General features: G+C 58.4%; 1 protein-coding gene across 2 annotated transcripts; it reads left to right on the top strand.

Moving 5' to 3' along the window:
• The first annotated feature begins 1,436 nt into the window (after positions 1–1,436).
• LOC127567124 (neural cell adhesion molecule 1-like) lies at positions 1,437–25,620 on the top strand. 2 transcript variants are annotated; one of them, XM_052009814.1, is made up of 13 exons: positions 1,437–1,905; positions 7,152–7,226; positions 7,686–7,895; positions 8,075–8,212; positions 9,046–9,183; positions 9,620–9,810; positions 10,300–10,396; positions 11,030–11,194; positions 11,888–12,007; positions 19,478–19,602; positions 20,000–20,177; positions 20,826–21,024; positions 25,250–25,620. In XM_052009814.1, exons 1-13 carry the CDS (start codon positions 1,848–1,850, stop codon positions 25,305–25,307), a joined length of 1,752 nt encoding a protein of 583 aa, XP_051865774.1. In that variant the 5' UTR covers positions 1,437–1,847; the 3' UTR covers positions 25,308–25,620. The 2 variants fall into 2 exon arrangements, with proteins under 2 accessions (XP_051865774.1, XP_051865775.1); XM_052009815.1 differs by having other exon boundaries at positions 11,888–12,008; positions 19,476–19,602; positions 20,060–20,177.
• Positions 25,621–26,373: the final 753 nt, after the last annotated feature.

Below are 26,373 nucleotides of genomic sequence, written 5' to 3'. Positions count from 1 at the left end.
GCGTGTGTGTGTCTCTGTCAGTCTCTCCCTTTACATCTGCTTCCCTGTGTCTCTGTGTCTGTCCCCAGGTCGATATCTGTCTGCCAACTACCCTTGTCATGCCAGTGTCTGTGTCCCCTCTGTGTGTCCCTGTCCGTCACCGTGTGTGTCCCCACCGTGTGACCCTGTCCATCACTGTGTGTGTCCCCCACGGTGTGACCCTGTCCGTCAGTGTGTCCCTACTGTGTGACCCTGTCCATCACAGTGTGTCCCCACCTCTACCTCTGTCTATCTCTACCTGTGTTCATCTCCATTTCTCTGTCTCTTTCTCTGTGTGTGTGTGTGTGTCTCTCTCTCTCTGTCTCTCAGTCAGACTGCCTCTGTCTGTGTGTGTGTCTCTGCGTCTTTGTGTCTGTGTGTCTCTCTCTCTGTGTCTGGCTCTGTGTGTGTCTCTCTGTCTCTCTCGCTGCATCTCCATGTCCGTGTCTCTGTGTCCGTGTGCGTCTCTGTGTCCGTGTGCGTCTCTGTGTCTGTGTGTCTTTCCCTCTGCGTCTCTGAATCCATGCGTCTCTGTGTCCGTGTGTCTCTCTGTGTCTCTGTGTCTCTCCCTCTGCATCTCTGAATCCATGCGTCCCTGTGTCCGTGTCTCTCTGTGTCTCTGTGTCTGTGTGTCTCTCCCTCTGTGTCTCTGAATCCATGTGTCTCTGTGTCCGTGTGTCTCTCTGTGTCTCTTGTGTCTGTGTGTCCATGCGTCTGTGTCTGTGTGTCTCTCTCTGTGTCAATGTGTCCGTGTGTCTGTGTCCGCGTGTCTCTCTCTGTGTCTGTGTGTCCGTGTGTCTCTGTGTCCGTGTGTGTCTCTCTGTGTCTCTCCCTCTGCGTCTCTGAATCCATGCGTCTCTGTGTCCGTGTGTCTCTGATTCCGTGTGTCTGTGTGTGTCTCTCTCTGTGTCTCTGTGTCCGTGTGTCTGTGTGTGTCTCTCTCTCTCTGTCTCTGTGTCGGTGTGTCTCTGTGTCTGTGTCTGTGTGTCCGTGTGTGTGTGTCTCTCTCTCTGTGTCCGTGTGTCTCTCTCTGTGTCGGTGTGTCTGTGTGTCCATGTGTCTCTCTGTGTCTCTCTGTCCATGTGCACCGGCCCCTACACCTTCCCGGACGCGTGGACCACTGTGCTCCACCTGCAGCCCCCCCCCCCCCCCCCCACCAGAGCCCGGGACCCATGCCCCACGGCCCGCCGCCGGTGTCAGTAAACGCTGGACCCTCTGTGACTGGGGCGGAGACCGGGCTGGCGCCTGGGCCACATCACAGGGGGTGTTACGTGGCCCTACTGGGGGCTGGTGGTGCCGGAGATGGGAGATAAGGCAGGCTAGGAGGGGTCAAGGAAGGAAGCAGGGCTGTTGGTGGCCAAACTACAGGCAATATATAGGCACACGCTCATGTTTGGGCTCCACACAGTGCAAAATCATCGGTCCCTGAGCAGCAGTCTGTATGCTCTACAGAGAGAGACAGAGAGCACAGACACTGAGAGAGAATAGAGAGAGAGGTACAGAGAGAGAGAGAGGAAGAGAGAGAACACTCAGAGAGAATAGAGAGAGATACAGAGAGAGAGGGAGAGAGAGAATAGACAGAGAATAGAGAGAGAACAGACTGAGAGAGAATAGAGAGAGGTACAGAGAGAGAAAGAGAGAACGGGGAGAGGGAGGAGAGTAAGAGAACAGAGATAGAGAGAGAAAATAGGGAGAAATAGAGAATACAGAGGGAGTGCAAGAGAGAAATAGAGAGAGTAGAGAAATAGAGGGTAGAATAGAGAAATAGAGAGAGGGAGAATAGAGAGCAGTGGGGTAGGAAAGAGGGGAGAAATAGAGAGAGGGACAACATGCTGCTCCATTTCAGTATCTACACCGGCCTCCTGTTGCTGGTCAACTCTGCACAAGGTAAAATGTTCACGGTTTGGTTTGCGGATGGTGTTTTTGTGGGTGCTGGGGGTGTCTCGCTGTTGCACTGTTCATACTACACATGCAGAGGGAGAGGAGGTGAGGGGGGGGAGCGGGAGCTGGGGCAGACATGGGGGGGCTGAGCAGTGTCCTGGTGCAGCAGGTGTGGGTGGGGAGGTGTTTTGGGGGCTTCCAGCGGGCAGAGGTTAATTGGGCAAATCCGACCTCCAGCGCTCTGTGTGTGGGACCCGTTCCCCAAAGAGTGAGTGTGTGTGTGTGTGTGTATATGGAGTCTGCATCTTCTCCCTTTCACCCCCTGGGTTACCTCCTGAGGTCCCCCGCAGCCTCCTTCGCTCCAGGGAAAACAGTCCCGGCCTGTCCAACCTCTCCTTATAACTCGAGCCCTCCAGTCCCGAGAACGTCCCCGTTAACCTTTCCTGCCCCCTCTCCAGCTCAGTGATGTCCCTCCTATAGCTGGGCGACCAGAACTGCGCACAGTGCTCCAAGTGCGGTCTCACCGACGCCTCGTACGGCTGTAACGGGACGTCCCAACTCCTGCACTCAGTGTCCTGACTGATGAAGGCCAGCGTGCCGAATGCCTTCTTCATCGCCCTGTCTACCTGTGTCTCCAGGGATCTGGAGGGGGAATGTTGTGGGGTGTCTGTGACTTGGGAAAATCCCTAGTTCGGAGCCGGGTTCTTGGTTTGAGGTTCGGGAATGTTTCCATGTGGGGAGGGTGGGAGAGATTGGGAACCGTCTTCTGAAAGCAGTGAGGTTGGAGGTTACTTTCCCATCAGGATATTATGGAATGTGTTGGAAGTGGGGAGGGGCGGCGAGGAGGGAGCGCCGCGGGAGGGCGAGGAGGGAGCGCTGCGGGAGGGGCGGCGAGGAGGGAGCGCCGCAGGAGGTGAGGTGAGGAGGGAGCGCCGCGGGAGGGCAGGTGAGGAGGGAGCGCCGTGGGAGGGGCGGCGAGGAGGGAGCACCGCGGGAGGGGCGGCGAGGAGGGAGCGCCGCGGGAGGGGCGGCGAGGAGGGAGCGCCGCGGGAGGGGCGGCGAGGAGGGAGCGCCGCGGGAGGGCAGGTGAGGAGGGAGCGCCGTGGGAGGGGCGGCGAGGAGGGAGCACCGCGGGAGGGGCGGTGAGGAGGGAGCGCCGCGGGAGGTGAGGTGAGGAGGGAGCGCCGCGGGAGGGGCGGCGAGGAGGGAGCGCCGCGGGAGGGGCGGCGAGGAGGGAGGGGCGGCGAGGAGGGAGCGCCGCGGGAGGGGCGGCGAGGAGGGAGCGCCAGGGGAAGGGGGGGCGAGGAGGGAGCGCCGCGCTGCGGGACGGACGGTGCAGAGAGATTAGCCAGGACAGTCTTGGCCGTCTCCGTGAAAGTATTGCTATATTTAGCAGAGTCTTCAAGCTGTGTCTGAAAATACACTGTCCCGTCCATCCTATTGTCCTTGGAGCTCCCAGGTGACCGGCAATTCCATTCTTTCTCAGTTCCCCAACAATGCCTCAATACTCTGCCCAGATCTGGAATTGGGACATTGTCCCAAGTGGCAATTGTTGTTGCTGGGGACGGAAGTGGTTTCTATTCTCAGCCCATTGTTGACTCTGTCTGTCTAGGTGGGGGCTGGGGAGGGATGAGCAGGTCAAGGGAGAAGTGGAGCTCAGATTCCGTGCGGCCAGAATTATTTTTAACTTCTCATTGTGTTTCCCGGTGAGGGTGGGCGGGATCGATGACAGGGTGATTTACATGGTCCATTGCTCAGCGGCGCTCTCGGCAACAGTGGTGGCTTTTAATGCTCTCTGTCTCACACACACACACACACATCTGTCTCTCTCTCTCTCCCTCCCCTTGCTCTCTTTTCCCCTCCCTCCCCTCCACCCTCCCCCTCTCCCTCCCCCCTCACCCCTCCTTCCCCCTCTCCCTCTCCTTCCCCCTCCCCTCCTCCCTCTCCCCCTCCACCCTCCCTCCCCTTCCCCTCTATCTCCCCCTCCCCCTCTCACCCCTCCTTCCCCCTCTCCCTCCCCCCTCTCCCTCCCTCTCTCCCCTCTCCCCCCTCCCTCCTTCTCTCCCTCCCCTCCTCCCCCTCCCCTTCCCCTCGACCATCCCTCCCCTTCCCCTTCTCACCCCTCCTTCCCCTTCCCCTTCTCACCCCTCCTTCCCCCTCCCTCCCTCCCCCTTCCCCTCCCTCCCTCCCCCTTCCCCTCCCTTCCTCCCCTTTCCCATCTCCCACTCTCCCTCCTCCTTCTCCCCCTCACCCCTCCTTTCCCCCTCTAACCCTCCCCCTCCTTGCCCCCCTCCCATTCAGAACCCCTTTACCTTATGAAATTCCTCATGAGGGAACTTTTTTTTAAAAGGGGGGGGGCTGTCTCCCTTTAAGAACTTTTTTTCTCTGGGGAGATTGTTGTCACCAGGAACCCCACTTAAACGGGCTCTCTCTCTGTCGGGGGGCTCAGCAAGTGGGACTTTTACTGAGGAGTTCATTCTGAGAGAGGGTGACCCTCTTCCGGGGACCCCCTTTTGAAGGACTCTCACGCTGAGAGCTCTAACTGGAGAGGGTCACCCCGTTGGTGGTCGCCAGGGTGTGACTACCACATGGGATGTTGGTCGGAGAGAGACTGTCCTTCCTGGAACATGGTGAGAGACCCCCTGTGTCAGAGAGCGGAGTCTCCCCATCAGGGTCCCGTGTAAAGGGGGAATCTCACTCCGAGGGACCCTCCCTCCCTTTAAAGGGGGAATGTCAAAGGGACCCCTTTTAAAGTGGGAATCTCTCTCAGGGACATGTTTTAGTGGGGAATGTCTCTCCCCATCAGAGACACCTTTTAAAGAGAGGATCTCTCTCTCCTTTCTGTCTCTCACCCTCTCTCTCTCTCCCCTTCTCTCTTTTCTCTCTCCCCCCTTCTCTCTCTCCCCCTTCTCTCTCTCTCCCCTTCTCTCTCTCTCCTTCTCTCTCTCTCCCCCCTCTCTCTCTCCCCCTTCTCTCTCTCTCCCCCCTTCTCTCTCTCTCCCCCTTCTCTCTCCCCCTTCTCTCTCTCTCACCCCTTATCTCTCTCTCACCCCCTTCTCTCTCTCTCCCTCTCTCTCTCCCCTTCTCTCTCTCTCCCCCTTCTCTCTCTCTCCCCTTCTCTCTCTCTCCCCCTTCTCTCTCTCTCCCCCTTCTCTCTCTCTCCCCCTTCTCTCTCTCTCCCCCTTCTCTCTCTCCCCCTTCTCTCTCTCCCCCTTCTCTCTCTCTCCCCCTTCTCTCTCTCTCGCCCCCTCTCTCTCTCGCCCCCTCTCTCTCTCGCCCCCTCTCTCTCTCCCCCTTCTCTCTCACTCCCCCTTCTCTCTCTCCCCTCTCTCTCCCCCCTCTCTCTCTCCCCCCTCTCTCTCTCCCCCCTCTCTCTCTCTCCCCTCTCTCTCTCTCCCCTCTCTCTCTCTCCCCCTTCTCTCTCTCCCCTTCTCTCTCTCCCCTCTCTCTCCCCCCTCTCTCTCTCTCCCTCCTCTCTCTCTCCCTCCTCTCTCTCCCCTTCTCTCTCTCTCCCCCTTCTCTCTCCCTCCTCTCTCTCTCCCCTCTCTCTCTCCCCCTTCTCTCTCTCTCTCCCCTCTCTCTCTCCCCTCTCTCTCTCCCCTCTCTCTCTCCCCTCTCTCTCTCCCCTCTCTCTCCCCTCTCTCTCCCCTCTCTCTCTCCCCTCTCTCTCCCCTCTCTCTCCCCTTCTCTCTCTCCCCTTCTCTCTCTCCCCTTCTCTCTCTCCCCTTCTCTCTCTCCCCCTTTTCTCTCTCCCCCCCTTTTCTCTCTCCCCCCCTTTTCTCTCTCTTCCCCCTTTTCTCTCTCTTCCCCCTTTTCTCTCTCTTCCCCCTTTTCTCTCTCTCTCCCCTTCTCTCTCTCTTCCCTTCTCTCTCTCCCCTCTCTCTCCTGTCTCTCTCTTTCTTTCTCTCTCTCCCCTCTCTCTCTCCCTCCCTCCCCTTCTCTCTCTCTTTCTCTCTCCCCTCTCCTGTCTCTCTCTCTCCCCTCTCCTGTCTCTCTCTCTCCCCTCTCCTGTCTCTCTCTCTCCCTTTCTCTCTCTCTCCCTTCTCTCTTTCTCTCTCCCCTCTCTCTCTCCCTCTCCTGTCTCTCTTTCTCTCTCTCTCTCTCTCTCTCTCTCTCTCTCTCTCTCTCTCTTTCTCTCTCTCCCCTCTCTCTCTCTCTGGGACCCCTTTTGAAGGGACAGTCTCTCCCTTCAAAGGGTCTCTTTTGAAATGGGATTGTCTCTGGTGCACGTTTTTTTAGTCAGGAGACCCTCTCCCCATCCTTTTGAAGAGAGAATCTTTCTCTCTCTCTCTGGGACCCTCACATGGGGTTGCTCCCCTTCAGGAGCTCCCTTTTAAGAGGGGGATCTCTCCCCATCAGAGACCCCATTAAAGGCAAAGTCCTTCTCTATCAGAGATCCTTTTTAAAGGGGGAATATCTCTCTCTCTCTCGCTCTCTCCTGGTTCCTTTTTAAAGTGGGTGTCTGCTCAACAGGGACCCCTATTAAATCCCTCCCTAGATCGCACCCTCCTTGGAGGAATCCTGACTGCTCCCTCCACCCCACACCACCCCCCCGACACCACCATGTGGGGGCCACTACCAGAGGAGTCCTTGTCAGCCGGAAAGGCAGGCCTCTCTGGGGACCAGCGATTGCAGGGCTGAACTTATCAATTGTTTCCTCTGCTAATTTCCGAATGACAAGGCGCACTGCGGGTCTGGCTGAGATCCCAGTCGCAGGCAACCACCACCCCCACCCCCGCCACCACCCGCCCCGGACAGAAGCTGGATTCCTCCGAACTGCGGGCAAGGGCAGCGAAAGAAGGGACGGTCCGGAATGCTGTCCTGGGACAGAGTTAATGGGAGGTAGAGGGGGAGCTGGGGGGGGGGGGGTCACTCACACAGATGGTTGTTGAAGTCGATTCACTCTCCGTAAGCCCTGAAGAAGCGCCCGCTCTGTGTCTCGTACTCTCTCCCTCGGGGACCCCGATTAAAGAGGGGGTCTCTTCCTTGGAGACCCCGTTAAAAGAAGGGGTCTCTCTCCCTCGGGGAGCCTGTTTAAAGAGGGGGTCTCTTGCTCCCTCAGGGACCTTGATTAAAAAGGGGGGTCTCTCTCCCTCAGGGACCCCGATTAAAGGGGGATTCTCTCCCTCGGGGACCCTGAAGTGGGGGGGGGGGGTCTCCCGATAGGGTGTTGTGTTTAGCAAGAGCCCTGTAGTTGATTGGGTGCAGCGTGTGGTGTGGGCACCCAATGGTTTGTGTTTCTGATTTCACAGGGGCCGTGAAGCTCAGTGTCAATCCGGCAAGTGGGAATGTCCGGCTGGGAGAGAGCATGACTATCATCTGCAAAGGTCAGTGATTGCGCACACCTCGCCCTCACACACACCTCTCACCCTCACACACACCTCTCGCCCTCACACACACCTCTCGCCCTCACACACGCCTCTCGCCCTCACACACGCCTCTCGCCCTCACACACGCCTCTCGCCCTCACACACCTCTCGCCCTCATACACACACACACACCTCGCCCTCACACACACACCTCTCGCCCTCACACACACCTTGTACACACACAGCTCTCTTGCAAATGCACCTCTTGCGCACACACATCTCGCACACCCTCCCTTCCACACACACACACACACACACACACACACACACACACACACACACACACCCTCACTGGGGGACAAGTCCCACACACACACACACACACACACACACACACACACACACACACACACACACACACACACACACACACACACACCCCTCTCGGCCTGGCTCTGACCACTGTCCCTGCCACAGCTGAAGGAGGGGATGTTGACTCCATCGCCTGGTACAACGCTGAAGAGGACGAGGTGGAGGAGAGTGAGCACACCAGGGTGACAGGGGATGAATACACGTCTCAGCTGCATATCATCGCTGCCGTGCCAGAGGTGGGGGGGATGTACTTGTGCCGAGCCAACGAGGACACCGACGCTGAGATTAGGAAGTCGATCACCATCAGTGTTATACGTAAGTCTCTCACCATCAGGTCATCGAATCCCCAGCGCCCGGGAAACCGCAACGTCCGACTCCCACAGCACAATGACCGGCAGTAGGGGACGTACTGACCAGTGAACAACTCGCCGCCCCTCCCACAGTGTGGCGTTCTCCCCGAGGTTTGCACAGTGAATGTTTCTTTCCCTTGGCAGAGGACCCTATTTTCAATCATCTGCTCCCGGTCCAGGAGTTCGAAGAGGGTTCTGATGCACTTGTGAAATGCCATGTGTCTGGTATTCCCATACCCGTTGTGTCCTGGAGACATCCGCAGAAGAAGATCCACCAATCAGGTACAATTGTATCCCAGTGTGGTCTGACCCAGGGATACGGAGACCAGAACTGTGCACGGTGCTCCCGGTGTGGGTCTGACCCAGGGATACGGAGACTGGAACTGTGCACGGTGCTCCCGGTGTGGGTCTGACCCAGGGATACGGAGACCGGAACTGTGCACGGCGCTCCCGGTGTGGGTCTGACCCGGGGATACGGAGACCGGAACTGTGCACAGTGCTCCCGGTGTGGGTGTGACCCAGGGATATGGAGACCGGAACTGTGCACGGTGCTCCCGGTGTGGTCTGACCCAGGGATACGGAGACCAGAACTGTGCACAGTGCTCCCGGTGTGGGTCTGACCCAGGGATACGGAGACAGGAACTGTGCACGGTGCTCCCGGTGTGGGTCTGACCCAGGGATACGGAGACCGGAACTGTGCACGGCGCTCCCGGTGTGGGTCTGACCCGGGGATACGGAGACCGGAACTGTGCACGGTGCTCCTGGTGTGGGTCTGACCCGGGGATACGGAGACCGGAACTATGCACGGTGCTCCCGGGGTGGTCTGACCCAGGGATATGGAGACCGGAACTGTGCACGGTGCTCCCGGTGTGGGTCTGACCCAGGGATATGGAGACTGGAACTGTGCACTGTGCTCCCGGTGTGGGTCTGACCCAGGGATACGGAGACCGGAACTGTGCACGGTGCTCCCGGTGTGGGTCTGACCCAGGGATATGGAGACTGGAACTGTGCACTGTGCTCCCGGGGTGGGTGTGACCCAGGGATACGGAGACCGGGAACCGTGCACGGTGCTCCCACAGTGCCAGAGGTGTAACACCTTATTGTTTGTCATGTAGAACGTTACACGATCGACTCCACCGGGAACCTGGTGATCAAAAACATCCAGGCGTCGGACGCAGGAACGTACCAATGTGTTGGAACCATCGCAGAGAGGCAGGTAGAGAAAGACCTGCCAATCAAAGTCAATGTCAATCGTGAGTGTCCAAGGAGACCTGTGGGAGGGGCGGTGAGGAGGGAGCGCTGTGGGAGGGGTGGCGAGGAGGGAGCGCTGTGGGAGGGGTGGCGAGGAAGGAGCGCTGTGGGAGGGGCGGTGAGGAGGGAGCGCTGTGGGAGGGGCGGTGAGGTGGGAGCGCTGTGGGAGGGGCGGTGAGGAGGGAGCGCTGTGGGAGGGGCGGTGAGGAGGGAGCGCTGTGGGAGGGGCGGTGAGGAGGGAGCGCTGTGGGAGGGGCGGTGAGGTGGGAGCGCTGTGGGAGGGGCGGTGAGGAGGGAGCGCTGTGGGAGGGGCGGTGAGGTGGGAGCGCTGTGGGAGGGGCGGTGAGGTGGGAGCGCCGCGGGAGGGGTACTCGATGGACAGAAGGGTCTGTTCCCGTTCTGTGTCCAACACTGTGACAGTGACCTCATTGGTTACAGACGTCCCCATCTTCGTCCCTGTGGACCCCCACCTCCTGTACAGCTGGCTGGGAAACCCCGTCAACCTCTCCTGCACATTCTGGTCCTATCCCAGGGCGGAGATCACCTGGAGCCGGAGCGGATCGGATCTTGGGGGCAGCGGTCGCGTCTTCCTCTCCGAGAACTCGACGCAGATCAGGAGTGTCCTCCAGGTCAGTCTGGTGTGGAGGGTCACAGTGACGGGGAGTGGTGTGGGGGCTGGAGGGGGGTCACAGAGACGGGGAGGGGTGTAGGGGAGGGAGGGGGTCACAGTGACGGGGAGTGGTGTGGGGGCTGGAGGGGGGTCACAGAGACAGGGAGGGGTGTAGGGGAGGGAGGGGGTCACGGAGACGGGGGGGAGGTGGGGACTGGGGAACTGTCACTGTGTGGGGACGGGGGTGGAGCAGGTCAGCATGGAGTAGAGGGGCCGAGTGATCTTGGAGGAGGGGGGATGGTCCCCTGTGGAATCTCGGGTTAACGTCTGTACCTCACCCCCCACCCCCCTCGTCTCTGCTCCCCTGATGTGGCTTCTCCCTCCCTCTCCTTCCCCCTCTCCCTCCCCCTCTCTCTCCCCCTGCCCTCTCCCTCTCCCTACCTGACACTCCCTCCCTCTCCCTCCCTCTCCCTCGCCCTGACTCACCCTCCCTCCCTGTCTCCCTCAGCTCCCGGTGAACTCCACGGAGGATTTCTCGGAGTACAGATGCAACGCCGGCAACTCCCGGGGCAGTGCGTCCGGCACCCTGATCCTTCGTGAGGGAGGTGAGGGCAGGAATCAGTGACCCGTGGGGGCGGACCCCCTCTCCTCCCCTCCCACCACCCACCCCTCCCCTAACCCCGGGGACCCCCTCCCCTACCACCGTTGGGGGAGGGTGGGCAAATATGCACAGCAAGATCCCACAGGCACAAATGTGACTGTGACCCTGATCCTTGGCCGGGGCGGTGGGTTGGAGAAGCGGGGTGGGGGGGGGTGGGGTGGGGGGAGAAAGAGAGGGGGAGGGGTCGATATGGGCCCTGGGATCCCGGCTGGAGTCACCCAGCACGGGAACAGACCCTTTGGCCCACACAGTCTGTGCCGGCCCACTCACACCGATCCCGTTTCCTTCCCCCTCTTCCTCCCCCCCCACATTCCCAACATCTCTCCCCTCCCCCCCCATAATTCTACCCCTCGCCCACATACCCAGGGAGGGGAGATTAACCCGCTGACCCCACACATCTTTTTTTGCCTGGGTGGGGGCGCACTTGGGAGGAAACCGGGGTAGGAGGATCCCACGGGCTCGCAGGGAGAGTGTCCCGGGATGTTCCGCACCTCCGTCCCCTCCCAGCTGCCAGTGAAACCCCCTCAACCTCACCTCCTCACCCCTCCTGCTGCTTCCCGCTCTCTTCTCCTGCCAGGAATTCCGAGCCCCCCCCGGGACGTGACAGCGGACCCTCACTCCACCACCATCGAGGTCTCCTTCTCCGGGCCGGACGACGACGGCGGGATCCCCATCCTGGGATACCTGCTGGAGTGGAGGCGGAATTCCACGCGGGAGTGGAACCGGATGCGGATCGATCGCGGTAAACGCCGGGGGGTGGTCTCTCAGAGGGTGGGAAAAGCCACGGGGAGGGGGAGGGCGAGAGAGTCGGGGTGGGGGGAGTGAGGGGAAGAGTAGGGGAGGGGTGGGGGGGTTGCGTAGATATAAGGAGAGGTCAGACGGACCTCGGTTGTTTATTAGTCGCACGTACATCGAAACACACAGTGAAATGCATCTTTTGCGTAGAGTGTTCTGGGGGCAGCCCACAAGTGTCGCCACGCTTCCGGCGCCAACATAGCACGTCCACAACTTCCTAACCCGTACGTCTTTGGAATGCGGGAGGAAACCGGAGCACCCGGAGGAAACCCACACAGACACAGGGAGAACGTACAAACTCCTCACAGACAGCGGCTGGAATTGAACCCGGGTCGCTGGCGCTGTAATAATGTTACGCTGACCGCTACACCACCGTGTAGGACAATGAACTTGACTTTGATTGTGAGCACCCCATACGCGAGGGGGTCCTCTGCGTTTTACGTGGGTGCTGTACTGGGAGGTCCCGCCACTCACTCTCTCCCTCTCTCTCTCTCACTCTCTCTCTCCCCCTCTCTTTCTTACTCTCTCTCCCCCTCTCTCTCTCTTTCTCCCGTCTCTCTCTCCCCTTCTCTCTGTCTCCCCCCTCTCTCTCTGGCTCCCCTCTCTCCCCCCTCTCTCTCTCCCTCTCTCCCCCACCCAGAACGCTCCCGAGTCAGTGCATTGGATCCCTACACCCCGTACCAGATCCGTGTGGCCGCCTTCAACGGGAAAGGCGAGGGCAATTACTCCGGTATCGTTTCCACCAGGACCCTCTCGATGCGTGAGTGCCTTCCGCCGGGATCCCCCCTCCAGCGGCCGCGGGAGGGGGCGGGTCAGCAGGGGGCAGGTCCAGAGCCCGCGGGGATGTCGGGGGGGTGGGGGTGTGTCCGGAGGGGGAAGGAGAGACTCCCGTCTGGCGGATAGACTCTCGGGGGGAGGGGGGGGAGGTTGGGGGGTGGTGGCCAGTCTAAGGGGAGATTGAATCGAGGCGTTGGGAAGGGGTGGGAGCTTTGGGTTGGAGTGTGGTGGGGGGAGTGGGGGAGTTCCATGGGGGTGGCGTGGGAGGGAAAGGGGTGGGGAGTGGGGGGGTTGGGGTGGAAGGGGGTGGGGAGTGGGCAGGAGGGAGGAAAGGGGTGGGGAGTGGGAGGGAGGGGGTGTGGGTGTGGGTTGGGAGGGAGGTGGGGTGCAGTAGGAGGTGGGCTGGGGGCAGGGAGAGCAGGGGCTGGTGGGAGGGCTGGTTCAGGAGGAAGGGGGAGTGGGCCAGTACAGGCCCGATGGGCAGATGGCCCTCTTGAGGGAACGGGGGTGGGCGACTTGTATTAACCCTTTCACCACCGCTCTCTCTCCTGCATGTACCATTGTCATCCTCAAACCATTTCCACCCATCCCATCGTCACGTCAACATCTCATTGCGCCCGGTGACGTCATCCGCGGCCCGTCCAATAGGAGGTAACGTTCCATCTCACCCTCGCACGGTCTTCTCGCCCGCTGGGATTGGTCGGGGCCTGGGGAGGATGGTGGGGTTTGCGCAGCGCAAGATCCCACGGACGGAATGGCGGAGGGGCAACTCTCCCCATTGGTCGGGAGGGCGCGAGGAAGGGGGCTGGGAGGTCCCTCAGCGAGGAGGGGCTCACCCTCTTCACACAAGGAGGGAGGGAAGGGGCGTCTGAGGACGTCGAACGTCTGGATCTGCCCCCCACCTCCCTCAAACACTACCTTGGGGAGAGCCGGGATGTGTTCCTGATAAGCTTGTGGGGTGGGGGTGGAAGGGGGTGTGAAAGGACCCCGGGTCGGCGGGGATGTAGACATGGGGTCACATTGAGAGCAGCAGGGGACCTCGGAGGTAGAACCTCGAACAGCAGCGGCACAGGAGCAGGCCCTTCGGCTGTGCTGGGCACAGCGCCAAATTAACCTAAGCCAAATTAACCTAAACCAAACTGCCTGCATATCGTCCATACCTCTCCATCCATTTGCCTGTCGAACAGCCTTTTCCCAGCCTCATTTGTATCTGCCACTGTGAAAGTACTGTGTCCTGTTCTGGTCGCCTCATTATAGGAAGGATGTGGAGGCGTTGAAAAGGGTGCAGAGGAGGTTTACCAGGATGCTGCCTGGTTTAGAGAGGATGCATTATGAGGAGAGACTAAGGGAGCTCGGGCTTTACTCTTTGGAGAGGAGGAGGATGAGAGGAGACATGATAGAGGTGTACAAAATATTAAGAGGAATAGATAGAGTGGACAGCCAGCGCCTCTTTCCCAGGGCACCAATGCTCAATACAAGAGGGCATGGCTTTAAAGTAATGGGTGGGAAGTTCAAGGGAGATGTCAGAGGGAGGTTTTTTACCCAGAGAGTGGTTGGGACATGGAATGCGCTGCCTGGGGCGGTGGTGGAGGCAGGTACACTGGTCAAATTCAAGAGATTACTAGATAAGCACATGGAGGAATTTAAAATAGAGGGATATGTGAGAGGAAGGAGTTAGAGAGTCTTAGGCGAGGTTTAAAGGTCGGCACAACATTGTGGGCCGAAGGGCCTGTATTGTGCTGTACTGTTCTGTGAAAGTCGACCCAGCGCTGTAATAAAGCAGACAACAGCTTTATTATTTTAACGCTAACGGGAGCGAGGGATACAGTGAAAGACTAAACAGTGTAACCCGAGCTCTGTACTGATCCCCACTCAGAGATTTACATGTTCAGAGAATCACAGAACAGCACAACACAACACAACACAACACAAACAGCACATAGAGCGCTCCCAGTGATGTAATGTCCTGCGTGTAACACGCTCCCAGTGACTCAACACCCTGTGTGTAACACGCTCCCAGTGATGAAATATCCTGTGTGTAACACGCTCCCAGTGATATAATGTCCCGCGTGTAACATGCTCCCAGTGACTCAATACTGTGTGTAACACTCTCCCAGTGACTCAATACCGTGTGTAACATGCTCCCAGCGATGCAATTTCCTGTATAACACACTCCCCATCTGTAATGCACTCCCCATAACGCACTCCCCGTTCGCAGCTCACTCCCCGTGTGTAACACACACCCCGCAGTGTGCCGTCCTGTGCAGCACAGCTCCCAGCGCTGCCCTGCCTGCCTCTCAGCGACGATGTCTGCGCCAGTGCCCTTGTGTGATTTCCGCAACTGGGTGATAAATGATTCTGGAGGAACAATCCCGCCTGAGTTATTTCCGAAGGAAGATCCCTGAACACTGGCGGCCGGATCACCGATTCACCCCAGCTTCCACGCCCCTCTTCCCGCTTCTGTACGCGGGAGGGGGCGGCGAGGAGGGAGCACTGTGGGAGGGTTGGCGAGGAGGGAGCACCGCGGGAGGGGCGGCGAGGAGGGAGCGCCGCGGGAGGGGCGGCGAGGAGGGAGCGCCGCGGGAGGGGCGGCGAGGAGGGAGCGCCACTGTTTCCCTGCCACTCTCCTGTCTGCTCTCTCGCTCTCTCTTGCTCTCGTTCTCTCTCTCGCTCTCCCTCTCTCTCTCTTCCCCCACAGCTCTCAGCCTGGACGCTTGGTCTGGAACCGCACCACATCCTGTGGTCAACGCCTGGACTCTGGGTGACGGAGAACCGTGGATCACACCTCGCCCAGTGACCTACTTAGCTGACATTTCGTCTTCCTGCCCCTTCCCAGCTCGCGCTGACCTCAGCGGGGTGGCAGTTTCACAGAACAGTGCAGCACAATACAGGCCCTTCGGCCCACAATGTTGTGCCGACCTTTAAACCTCACCTAAGACTCTCTAACCCCTTCCTCCCACATACTCCTCTATTTTAAATTCCTCCATATGCTTATCTAGTAATCTCTTGAATTTGACCCACGCACCTGCCTCCAGCACCGCCCCAGGCAGCGCATTCCATGCCCCAACCACTCCCTGGGTGAAAAACCTCCCTCTGATATCTCCCTTGAACTTCCCACCCATTACCTTAAAGCCATGCCCTCTTGTATTGAGCATTGGTGCCGTGGGAAAGAGGTGCTGGCTGTCCACTCTATCTATTCCTCTTAATATTTTGTACACCTCTATCATGTCTCCTCTCATGTGAGTCTGCATGGGGCACAGACACCTCTCCCACCCCGGCCACACTCCCCTTCCCAGACCCTCCTTCCAACCAAAACAACGATTCCCTTGCACCTCTCCCGAGCTAACACGTTGCAGTTGGTGTTCCCTTCCCTACGTGAGAGAGCAGGGGGTATGGTTTAACTGTGAAGCGAGCACGCAGGAAAGATTCACGAGCAGAAAGAGTGCAGAGGGAGGTTTACGAGGACGTTGCCGGGACTCGAGGGACTGAGTTATGGAGAGAGGTTGGGCAGGTTGGGACTTCATTCCTTGGAGTGTAGGAGACTGAGGACTGATCTTCTAGAGGTGTATAAAATCATGAGGGGCATCGATAGGGTGAATGCGCTCAGTCTGTTTCCCCCCCCCAGCGTTGGGGAATCAAGAACTAGAGGGCACAGGTTTAAGGTGAGAGATTTAATAGGAACCTGAGAGGCAACTTTTTCACCCAGAGGGTGGTCCGTATGTGGAACGAGCTGCCAGAGGAAGTGGTTGAACATAGAACATTACAGCACAGTACAGGCCCTTCAGCCCACGATGTTGTGCCGACATTTTATCCTGCTCCAAGATCTATCTAACCCTTCCCTCCCACATAGCCCTCCATTTCTCTATCATTCATGTGTCTATCTAAGAGTCTCTTAAATGTCCCTAATGTATCTGCCCCCACAACCTCTGCCGGCAGTGCGTTCCACACACCCACCACTCTCTGTGTAAAAAAAACTTACCCCTGACATCCCCCTTATACCTTCCTCCAATCACCTTCAAATTATGTCCCCTCGTGTTAGCCATTGTCGCCCTGGGAAAAAGTCTCTGACTGTCCACTCGATCTATGCCTCTTATCATCTTGTACACCTCTATCAAGTCACCTCTCATCCTCCTCCTCTCCAAAGAGAAAAGCCCTACCTCGCTCAACCTATCCTCAGAAGACATGCTCTCCAATCCAGGCAACATCCTGGTAAATCTCCTCTGCACCCTCTCTAAAGCTTCCACATCCTTTCTATAATGAGGTGACCAGAACTGAACACAATACTCCAAGTGTGGTCTGACCAGAGTTCTATAGAGCTGCAACATCACCTCGTGGCTCTTGAACTCAATACCCCGACTAATGAAGGTCAACACTCCATACACCACCTTAACAACCCTATCGACCTGTGCGGCAACCTCGAGGGATCTATGGACGTGGATCCCAAGATCCCTCTGTTCCTCCACACTGCTAAGAGTCCTGCCATTAACCTTGTATTCTGCCTTCGAATTCGATCTCCCACAGTGTATCACTTCACACTTATCCGGGTTGAACTGCATCTGCCATTTCTCAGCCCAGCTCTGCATCCTATCAATGTCCTGTTGTAACCTACAGCAACCTGCTACACTATCCACAACACCACCAACCTCCGTGTCATCAGCAAACTTACTAACTCACCCTTCCACATTGAGGTTGAGGCAGGTACATTAGAATTTAAAAGCCACTTGGACAGGTCCACAGATGGGAAAGTAAACCTTCATAGGGATACAGGCCAAATGCTGGACAAATGGGACTGGCTTAGATGGGCATCTTGGTCAGCAGGGACCAGTTGGGCCGAAGGGCCTGTTTCCGTGCTGTGTGACTCCATGTGATTCTATCTACGCCCCTCATGGTTTTATACACCTCTATAAGGTCACCCCTCAGTCTCCTACGCTCCAAGGGATAAAGTCCCAACCTCTGCCTACAACTCAGGCCCTCGAGTCCCGGCAACACCCTTGCCAATCTTTGCACCTTTCATGGAATCATAGAACAGTACAGCACAATACAGGCCCTTCGGCCCACCATGTTGTGCCGACCTTTAAACCTCGCCTAAGACTATCTAACCCCTTCCTCCCACATAGCCCTCTATTTTAAATTCCTTCATATGCTTATCTAGTAATCTCTTGAATTTGACCAATGTACCTGCCTCCACCACCACCCCAGGCAGCGCATTCCACGCCCCAACCACTCTCTGGGTAAAAAACCCTCCCTCTGATATCTCCCTTGAACTTCCCACCCATTACTTTAAAGCCATGCCCTCTTGTATTGAGCATTGGTGCCCTGGGAAAGAGGCGCTGGCTGTCCACTCTATCTATTCCTCTTAATATTTTGTACACCTCTATCATGTCTCCCCTCATCCTCCTCCTCTCCAAAGAGTAAAGCCCTAAGTCTCTCCTCATAATGCATCCTCTCTAAACCAGGCAGCATCCTGGTAAATCTCCTCTGCACCCTTTCCAACGCCTCCACATCCTTCCTATAATGAGGCGACCAGAACTGGACACAGTACTCCAAGTGTGGCCTAACCCAAGTTTTGTAGAGCTGCATCATTACCTCGCGGCTCTTAAACTCGATCCCACGACTTATGAAAGCTGACACCCCATAAGCTTTCTTAACTACCCTCTCCACCTGTGAGGCAACTTTCAGGGATCTGTGGATATGGACCCCCAGACCCCTCTGCTCCTCCACACTGCCCAGAATCCTGCCGTTAACTTTGTACTCCGCCTTGGAGTTTGTCCTTCCAAAGTGTACCACCTCACACTTCTCTGGATTGAACTCCATCTGCCACTTCTCAGCCCAGCTCTGCATCCCATCAATATCCCTCTGCAAACATTAAATGTGATTAAACTAATCCCTTCTGCCTACACAATGTCCACCTCCCTCCATTCCCGGCACATCTGTGTGTCTGTCTAACAGCCTCTTAACCCCCTCTATCGTACCTGCCTCCACCTCCACCCCTGGCAGCACATTCCAGGCACCCACCACTCTCTGTGTAAACAAAAAACTTGCCCCGCACATCTCCTTTGAACTTTCCCCCCTCTCACCTTAAATCTCTGCCCTCTAGTATTTGATATTTCTACCCTGAGGGGCAAGGAAAAAGATCATACTCTGTCTGTGCATCTCGTAATTTTATAAATGCATCCAAATCTCCTCAAACTCCTAAGGAAGTAGAGCCGCTGGCATGCCTCCTTCGGGATTGCGTCAGTGTGCTGGGCCCGGGATAGATCTCCGGAGATGTTGACGCCCAGGAACTTGAAGCTGCTCCCACTTTCCGCCGCTGACCCCTCCGTGGGGACTGGTGTGTGTTCTCCCGACTTGCCCTTCCTGAAGTCCCGCAATCCCGCAAAAGTTGGCATTTATTTCTAGAGGAACAGAATATAAAAGCAGGGATGTGATGTTGAGGCTCTATAAGGCATTGGTAAGACCTCACTTGGAGTACTGTGTGCAGTTTTGGGCTCCTTATTTAAGAAAGGATGTGCTGACATTGGAGAGGGTTCAGAGAAGATTCACCAGAATGATTCCAGGAATGAGAGGGTTAACATATGAGGATCGTTTGACGGCTCTTGGGCTGTACTCCTTGGAGTTCAGAAGGACGAGGGGGGAAAGTCATAGAAACATTTCGAATGTTAAAAGACCTAGACAGAATAGATGTGGCAAAGTTGTTTCCTGTGGTCGGGGAGTCTAGTACAAGAGGGCACGACTTCAGGATTGAAGGGCACCCATTCAGAACAGAGATGCGGAGAAATTTCTTTAGCCAGAGAGTGGTGAATCTGTGGAATTTGTTGCCACGGGCAGCTGTGGAGGCAAAGTCATTGGGTGTATTTAAGGCAGAGATTGATAGGTATCTGAGTAGCCAGGGCATCGAAGGTTATGTTGAGAAGGCGGGGGAGTGGGGCTCAATGGGAGAATGGATCAGCTCGTGATAGAATGGAGGAGCAGACTCGATGGGCCGAATGGCCGACTTCTGCTCCCTTTGTCTTATGGTCTAATCAATTCCATGGTCTTGCTGACGTCGAGTGCGAGGTTCTCTTTGGAGTGGAGGAAGTTGAGGGGGGAGATTGAATCGAGGCATTCAGGAGTTGGGGGGGGTGGGTGCGGGGGTGGTCGCTTCCGGGGGCCGTGGAGGGGTGGGAGGGAGGGAGATGGGTGAGGGGTGAGCGGGGCGGGAAGAGGAGAGGGGAGACATCCCCGGCGGAGAGTTGTTCTCATCCGGGACCCTTTCTCGAGACGCGGTGGTGGCGGCAGAACAGACAGGAGCTTCCCAAAGGGGGTTGGGAGAAGATACAGGAAGGAGGGGAGGATGTGGGGGCTGATGGGAGAGCTGGTTCACGGGGCAAGTAGGGGCCCAGATGGGAAGATTGGCCAGCTCCTGCTGTTCTGTGGGATAGGACTTACGGAAGATGTTTCCTTCTTCCCACAGGGGAACCGGACCGTCCCGTGGTCTCCACCAGGACAGACAGCATGAGCAACAATATCCAGATCTTCTTCGAGGACGTGGAGAGTGGAGGGAGCCCAGTTCTGCGGCACTTCGTCAGATACAAGGAGGTGGGGCCGTTGTCCCTCCTGAACCTTGGCTCCCCACCCCCCTTCCCTGTGTCCCTGGGAGTGTGTGACGGGACGGTGCGGAAGGAACTTCACCCTGTGTCTGACCCCGGGAGTGTGTGACGGGACGGTGCGGAGGGAGCCTCACCCTGTGTCTGACCCTGGGAGTGTATGACGGGACGGTGCGGGGGGAGCTTCACCCTGTGTCTGACCCCAGGAGTGTGTGGTGGGATGGTGCGGAGGGAGCCTCACCCTGTGTCTGACCCCGGGGGTGTGTGGTGGGACGGTGCGGAGGGAGCTTCACCCTGTGTCTGACCCCGGGAGTGTGTGACGGGACGGTGCGGAGGGAGGAAGGTTGCAAGGCGAGGTTTGGAGATGTATCTCTGTTCCCTCTCTCCAGGTACAAGCTGATCAATGGGAGAGTGTTACCGTCAATGATTCCAACTCCTACCTCCTGCAGGATCTGACCTGGGGCTCCGACTATGAGCTGCAGATCCAGGCGGAGAACAGTTTGGGTCAGTCATTGACCACCTATCTCAACGTCTCCACGCCCCAGAGACCACCCGCTGCTGCCGTTGGTGAGTCGCTCAACGGACCTTCCATGCACTGCCTCTGACCCCCACCCCCCGACCCCTCTCGACCTTCTGACTCCTTGCCCCATGACCCCTGCACCTCTCCGGCCTGCCCTGGGACGCTGGTGATGAGGGTACCTCCTGCTTCCTGGGTGAGTCCTGTCCTTGCCTCTTGACCTTCGCCCCCACCGCTCGACACCTCACCCTTGCCCCTTGACTCGACCATTGCCCTTGACCTCCCCTCGCCCTTTGAACCTTGCCCTACTAGCCCCTTAACCCCTTGCCCCTTGCCTTTGCCCTTGACCCTCGTCCTCACCCCTTGACCACTCTCACCCCTCAACCCTTGACCCTCGTCACCCCTCGACCCTCAACCCTTGACCCCCATCACGACCCACCCTCACCCCTTGACCCTTGCCTTTGCCCTTGACCCACGTCCTCACCCCTCACCCCTTGACCTCCCCTGCCCCTCGCCTTCACTCTCACCCATCGACCCTCGTCATCCCTCGACCCCCAGCCCTTGACCCACCCTCACCCCTTGACCCTTGCCCTAATCCTCTCCCTTTGGCCCTCGTCCGCTCCCCTCAACGCTTGACCTTCACCCTCCCCCCTCGCCCACCCCGGTAACGTCCCTCCCTCCCTCCCTCCCTGCTGCAGGAGAGCGCCCCAAGGTCGGCACCGGCGGCGTGGTTGGCATCATCCTGGTCATCTTCCTGGCGCTGCTGCTGGTGGTGGACGCGGTCTGTTACCGCACCCGGCGCTGTGGCATCTTCATGTGCCTCGCCGCCAACCTGCTGGGGCGGCGCGAGCCCGAGCACAAGAGCCTGGACCACGAGGCGGACCAGTCCGCGTGCAGGTAGGTGCGAGGGAGGGAGGGACCCCCCCCCCCCCCCCACCCCCCCGGCGCCTCCCAGTGGGGAGGGTGGCGAGAGGTCGAAGGTCAAGCAGTGAGGGCAAGGGTCGAGGGGAGGGGGACGAGTGTCTGGGGTCAGGGGGGAGAGGAAGAGAGACTTGAGTCTGCCATCTCCTCCCTGGGTCTCTCTCTCTGTCCCCACCCCCCGTCTCTCTCCCTCTCCTCCCTCTATCTGTTTCGCCCTGCCTTCTCTCTGTCCATCTCCATCTGCCTGCCTCCCCCTCTCTCTCTCCCACACTCTCTCCCTCTCTCTCCCACACTCTCCCCCTCTCTCTCCCACACTCTCTCCCTCTCTCTCTCTCCCACACTCTCTCCCTCTCTCTCCCACACTCTCCCCCTCTCTCTCCCACACTCTCTCCCTCTCTCTCTCTCCCACACTCTCCCCCTCTCTCTCCCACACTCTCCCTCTCTCTCTCCCACACTCTCCCCCTCTCTCTCCCACACTCTCCCCCTCTCTCTCCCACACTCTCCCTCTCTCTCTCCCACACTCTCTCCCTCTCTCTCCCACACTCTCCCCCTCTCTCTCCCACACTCTCCCTCTCTCTCTCCCACACTCTCTCCCTCTCTCTCCCACACTCTCTCCCTCTCTCTCCCACACTCTCCCCCTCTCTCTCCCACACTCTCTCCCTCTCTCTCTCTCCCACACTCTCCCCCTCTCTCTCCCACACTCTCCCTCTCTCTCTCCCACACTCTCCCCCTCTCTCTCCCACACTCTCCCCCTCTCTCTCCCACACTCTCCCTCTCTCTCTCCCACACTCTCTCCCTCTCTCTCCCACACTCTCCCCCTCTCTCTCCCACACTCTCTCCCTCTCTCTCTCTCCCACACTCTCCCCCTCTCTCTCCCACACTCTCCCCCTCTCTCTCCCACACTCTCCCCCTCTCTCTCCCACACTCTCCCCCTCTCTCTCCCACACTCTCCCCCTCTCTCTCCCACACTCTCTCCCTCTCTCTCTCCCACACTCTCCCCCTCTCTCTCCCACACTCTCCCCCTCTCTCTCCCACACTCTCCCCCTCTCTCTCCCACACTCTCCCCCTCTCTCTCCCCCTCTCTCTCCCACACTCTCCCCCTCTCTCTCCCACACTCTCCCCCTCTCTCTCCCACACTCTCCCTCTCTCTCTCTCCCACTCTCCCCCTCTCTCTCTCCCACTCTCCCCCTCTCTCTCCCACACTCTCCCCCTCTCTCTCCCACACTCTCCCCCTCTCTCTCCCACACTCTCCCCCTCTCTCTCCCACACTCTCCCTCTCTCTCTCCCACACTCTCCCCCTCTGTCCCACACTCTCCCCCTCTCTCTCCCACACTCTCTCCCTCTCTCTCCCACACTCTCCCCCTCTCTCTCCCACTCTCCCCCTCTCTCTCTCCCACTCTCCCCCTCTCTCTCCCACACTCTCCCTCTCTCTCTCCCACACTCTCCCCCTCTGTCCCACACTCTCCCCCTCTCTCTCCCACACTCTCCCCTCTCTCCCACTCTCCCTCTCTCTCTCTCCCACTCTCCCCCTCTCCCCCTCTCTCTCCCACACTCTCCCCCTCTCTCTCCCACACTCTCCCCCTCTCTCTCCCACACTCTCCCCCTCTCTCTCCCACACTCTCCCCCTCTCTCTCCCACACTCTCCCTCTCTCTCTCCCACACTCTCCCCCTCTCTCTCTCCCACACTCCCCCTCTCTCTCCCACACTCTCCCTCTCTCTCTCCCACACTCTCCCCCTCTCTCTCTCCCACACTCTCCCCCTCTCTCTCCCACACTCTCCCCCTCTCTCTCTCTCCCACACTCCCTCTCTCTCTCCCACACTCTCCCCCTCTCTCTCCCACACTCTCCCCCTCTCTCTCCCACACTCTCCCCCTCTCTCTCCCACACTCTCCCCCCTCTCTCCCCCACACTCTCCCTCTCTCTCCCCCACACTCTCCCTCTCTCTCTCCCCCACACTCTCCCTCTCTCTCTCCCCCACACTCTCCCTCTCTCTCCCCCACACTCTCCCCCTCTCTCCCCCACACTCTCCCCCTCTCTCTCCCACACTCTCCCTCTCTCTCTCCCACACTCTCCCTCTATCTCTCTCCCACACTCTCCCTCTCTCTCTCTCTCTCCCCCACACTCTCCCTCTCTCTCTCCCCCACACTCTCCCTCTCTCTCTCCCCCACACTCTCCCTCTCTCTCCCCCACACTCTCCCCCTCTCTCCCCCACACTCTCCCCCTCTCTCCCCCACACTCTCCCCCTCTCTCCCCCACACTCTCCCCCTCTCTCTCCCACACTCTCCCTCTCTCTCTCCCACACTCTCCCTCTATCTCTCTCCCACACTCCCCCTCTCTCTCCCCCACACTCTCCCTCTCTCTCTCCCACACTCTCCCCCTCTCTCTCCCACACTCTCCCTCTCTCTCTCCCACACTCTCCCTCTCTCTCTCCCACACTCTCCCCCCCTCTGTCTGTCTGTCTGTCTCTCTCTCCCACACTCTCCCTCTATCTCTCTCCCACACTCCCCCTCTCTCTCCCCCACACTCTCCCTCTCTCTCTCCCACACTCTCCCTCTCTCTCTCCCACACTCTCCCTCTCTCTCTCCCACACTCTCCCTCTCTCTCTCCCACACTCTCCCTCTCTCTCTCCCACACTCTCCCCCTCTCTGTCTGTCTGTCTGTCTCTCTCTCCCACACTCTCCCCCTCTCTCTCCCCCACACTCTCCCTCTCTCTCTCCCACACTCTCCCCCTCTCTCTCCCACACTCTCCCTCTCTCTCTCCCACACTCTCCCTCTCTCTCTCCCACACTCTCCCCCCCTCTGTCTGTCTGTCTCTCTCTCCCACACTCTCCCTCTATCTCTCTCCCACACTCCCCCTCTCTCTCCCCCACACTCCCCCTCTCTCTCTCCCACACTCTCCCTCTCTCTCTCCCACACTCTCCCTCTCTCTCTCCCACACTCTCCCTCTCTCTCTCCCACACTCTCCCCCTCTCTCTCCCACACTCTCCCTCTCTCTCTCCCACACTCTCCCCCTCTCTCCCCCACACTCTCCCCCTCTCTCTCCCACACTCTCCCCCTCTCTCCCCCACACTCTCCCCCTCTCTCTCCCACACTCTCCCTCTCTCTCTCCCACACTCTCCCTCTCTCTCTCCCACACTCTCCCCCCCTCTGTCTGTCTGTCTGTCTCTCTCTCCCACACTATCTGACTCACTAACTATTTTCCCCTTGAGCATTTTCCGTTTGGCCCGTCCGGTCTGGCCCGATTCACAGCGGCCGATTCACCCACTGACCCTGCGCGTCTCTTTATTTTGGGGGGATGTGGGAGGAAACCGGAGCACCTGGGGTGGGTGGTGGGGGGGGGAACCCACGCAGTCACAGGGAGAACGTGCAAAGTCCATGCACACACACACGACACTCTCTCACACTCTCTCTCTCTCACACTCTCTCACACACACACACACTCTCTCTCACACTCTCTCACACTCTCTCTCTCTCACACTCTCTCACACACTCTCGCACTCTCTGTCTCACACTCTCTCTCTCTCACACTCTCTCACACACACACACTCTCTCTCACACTCTCACACACTCTCGCACTCTCTCACACTCTCACTCTCTCACACACTCACACACACACACTCTCTCTCACAGTCTCTTGCACACACTCTCGCACTCTCTGTCTCACACTCTCTCACACTCTCCCACACTCTCTCACTCTCTCACACACGCACACTCTCTCTCACACTCTCTCGCACACACTCTCGCACTCTCTGTCTCACACTCTCTCACACTCTCCCACACTCTCTCACTCTCTCACACACGCACACTCTCTCTCACACTCTCTCGCACACACTCTCGCACTCTGTCTCACACTCTCTCAGACTCTCTGTCTCACTCTCTCTCACACACACACACACACACACACACACTGGGGGACGGGTCTCACACACACACACACACACACACACACACTGGGGGACGGGTCTCACACACACACACACACACACACACACACACACACACACACACACACACACACACACACAGCGCTGGAGGTCGGGATTGAACCTGGGTCCCCAAAGCCGTGAGCTGGTGGCTCTACCCGCTGTGCCATCGTGCTGCCCGGCTCCTGACAGCAGAGAACGGCCCCTCTTTAACCCAGTTCCCACACCCCGGTCCATCCAACCCCGTCTCCTCACCGGCCCCTCTGTCTCCCCCGACAGGATGACATCGTCGACTGACAAGGTCTCCTCGTTGACACCCATCTCCAAGCACTGCTGACGGGCCCCTCCCCACCCCGAATCCTGGCCTGCTGACTGGAGGTGCACAGGGTGATCCCACCAGACGAGGCTCTCTCCGCCTCCCCAGCCACCCCGGGACCTGAAGGCTAGTCTGCCTGTGCCGAACACCGTTTGAGGATCGACTCGCTCCCGCTGGGGACTTGGGTGTGCTGTCACTTTAAGGGGCATCAGAGGGGGCTGGGATCCTTTAACTTCCGCACCCCCCCACACAATGCCCGAGGGGGATGTCCCAGTCACACAGGGAGGGCTGTGGGGGGGGATCAGAGAGACAGGGAGGGGTGTAGGGGAAGAGGGGGTCACAGAGACAGGGAGGGGTGTAGGGGCCAGAGGGGGGTAACAGACAGATGGGGGTGTAGGGGCTGGAGGGGGGTCCCAGAGATGGGGAGGGGGGGTCACAGAGATGGAGAGGAGTGTAGGGGCCGGAGGGGGTCACAGAGATGGGGAGGGAGGGGGAGGGGGTTTTGCAGAGACGGGGAGAGCGGGGAGGAGGGGAGTAAATGTGGGCCGATATACCCCTCACCCGTCCGGGTCAGCCCCGCCCGGCTGCCTGTGGGATCTTGCTGTGCACGAGTTGGTAACCTGCCGCTCCACGATAGCCTGACGTTGGGGGCCAGGTGATGTGATGGGAGGTTGGGGAGACACCGGTCTCTCTCTCTGTCTCTCTCCCCCCACCCTGTCCTGTGTCAATCCCCACACTTGTGTCAATCCTCTCCGGAAAATCTGATGATCCGTGCTGGGGGGAGGGGGAGGCCTGTAAGGATCTTCGGGGGTTATCTTGTACTCTGACCAATGTGAACTGGAGTGTGTAGATATGAGCAGCTTTTAAACCAATTAATTTTCGTCTCATTGTTCCTCTTGCTTGCTTCGGATATCGTAGAACATAGAACAGTACAGCACAATACAGGCCCTTCGGCCCACAATGTTGTGCCGACCTTTAAACCTCGCCTAAGACTATCTAACCCTTTCCTCCCACATATCCCTCTATTTTAAATTCCTCCATGTGCTTATCTAACAATCTCTTGAATTTGACCAATGTACCTGCCTCC

Source organism: Pristis pectinata, unplaced genomic scaffold, assembly GCF_009764475.1.
Source record: "Pristis pectinata isolate sPriPec2 unplaced genomic scaffold, sPriPec2.1.pri scaffold_129_arrow_ctg1, whole genome shotgun sequence".
In the NCBI taxonomy this organism is placed as follows: Eukaryota; Metazoa; Chordata; class Chondrichthyes; order Rhinopristiformes; family Pristidae; genus Pristis; species Pristis pectinata.
Note: the sequence above shows the minus strand (reverse complement) of the source record. Positions and strands in the feature narration are given on the sequence as shown.

Excerpts from the sequence above, each read along its gene's own strand:
- LOC127567124 (XM_052009814.1), top strand. The coding sequence starts at position 1,848 with ATGCTGCTCCATTTCAGTATCTACACCGGCCTCCTGTTGCTGGTCAAC. Across the intron at positions 11,195-11,887 it reads CCGGATGCGGATCGATCGCG|AACGCTCCCGAGTCAGTGCA; the intron begins GTAAACGCCGGG and ends TCCCCCACCCAG. Across the intron at positions 19,603-19,999 it reads ACTTCGTCAGATACAAGGAG|GTACAAGCTGATCAATGGGA; the intron begins GTGGGGCCGTTG and ends CCCTCTCTCCAG.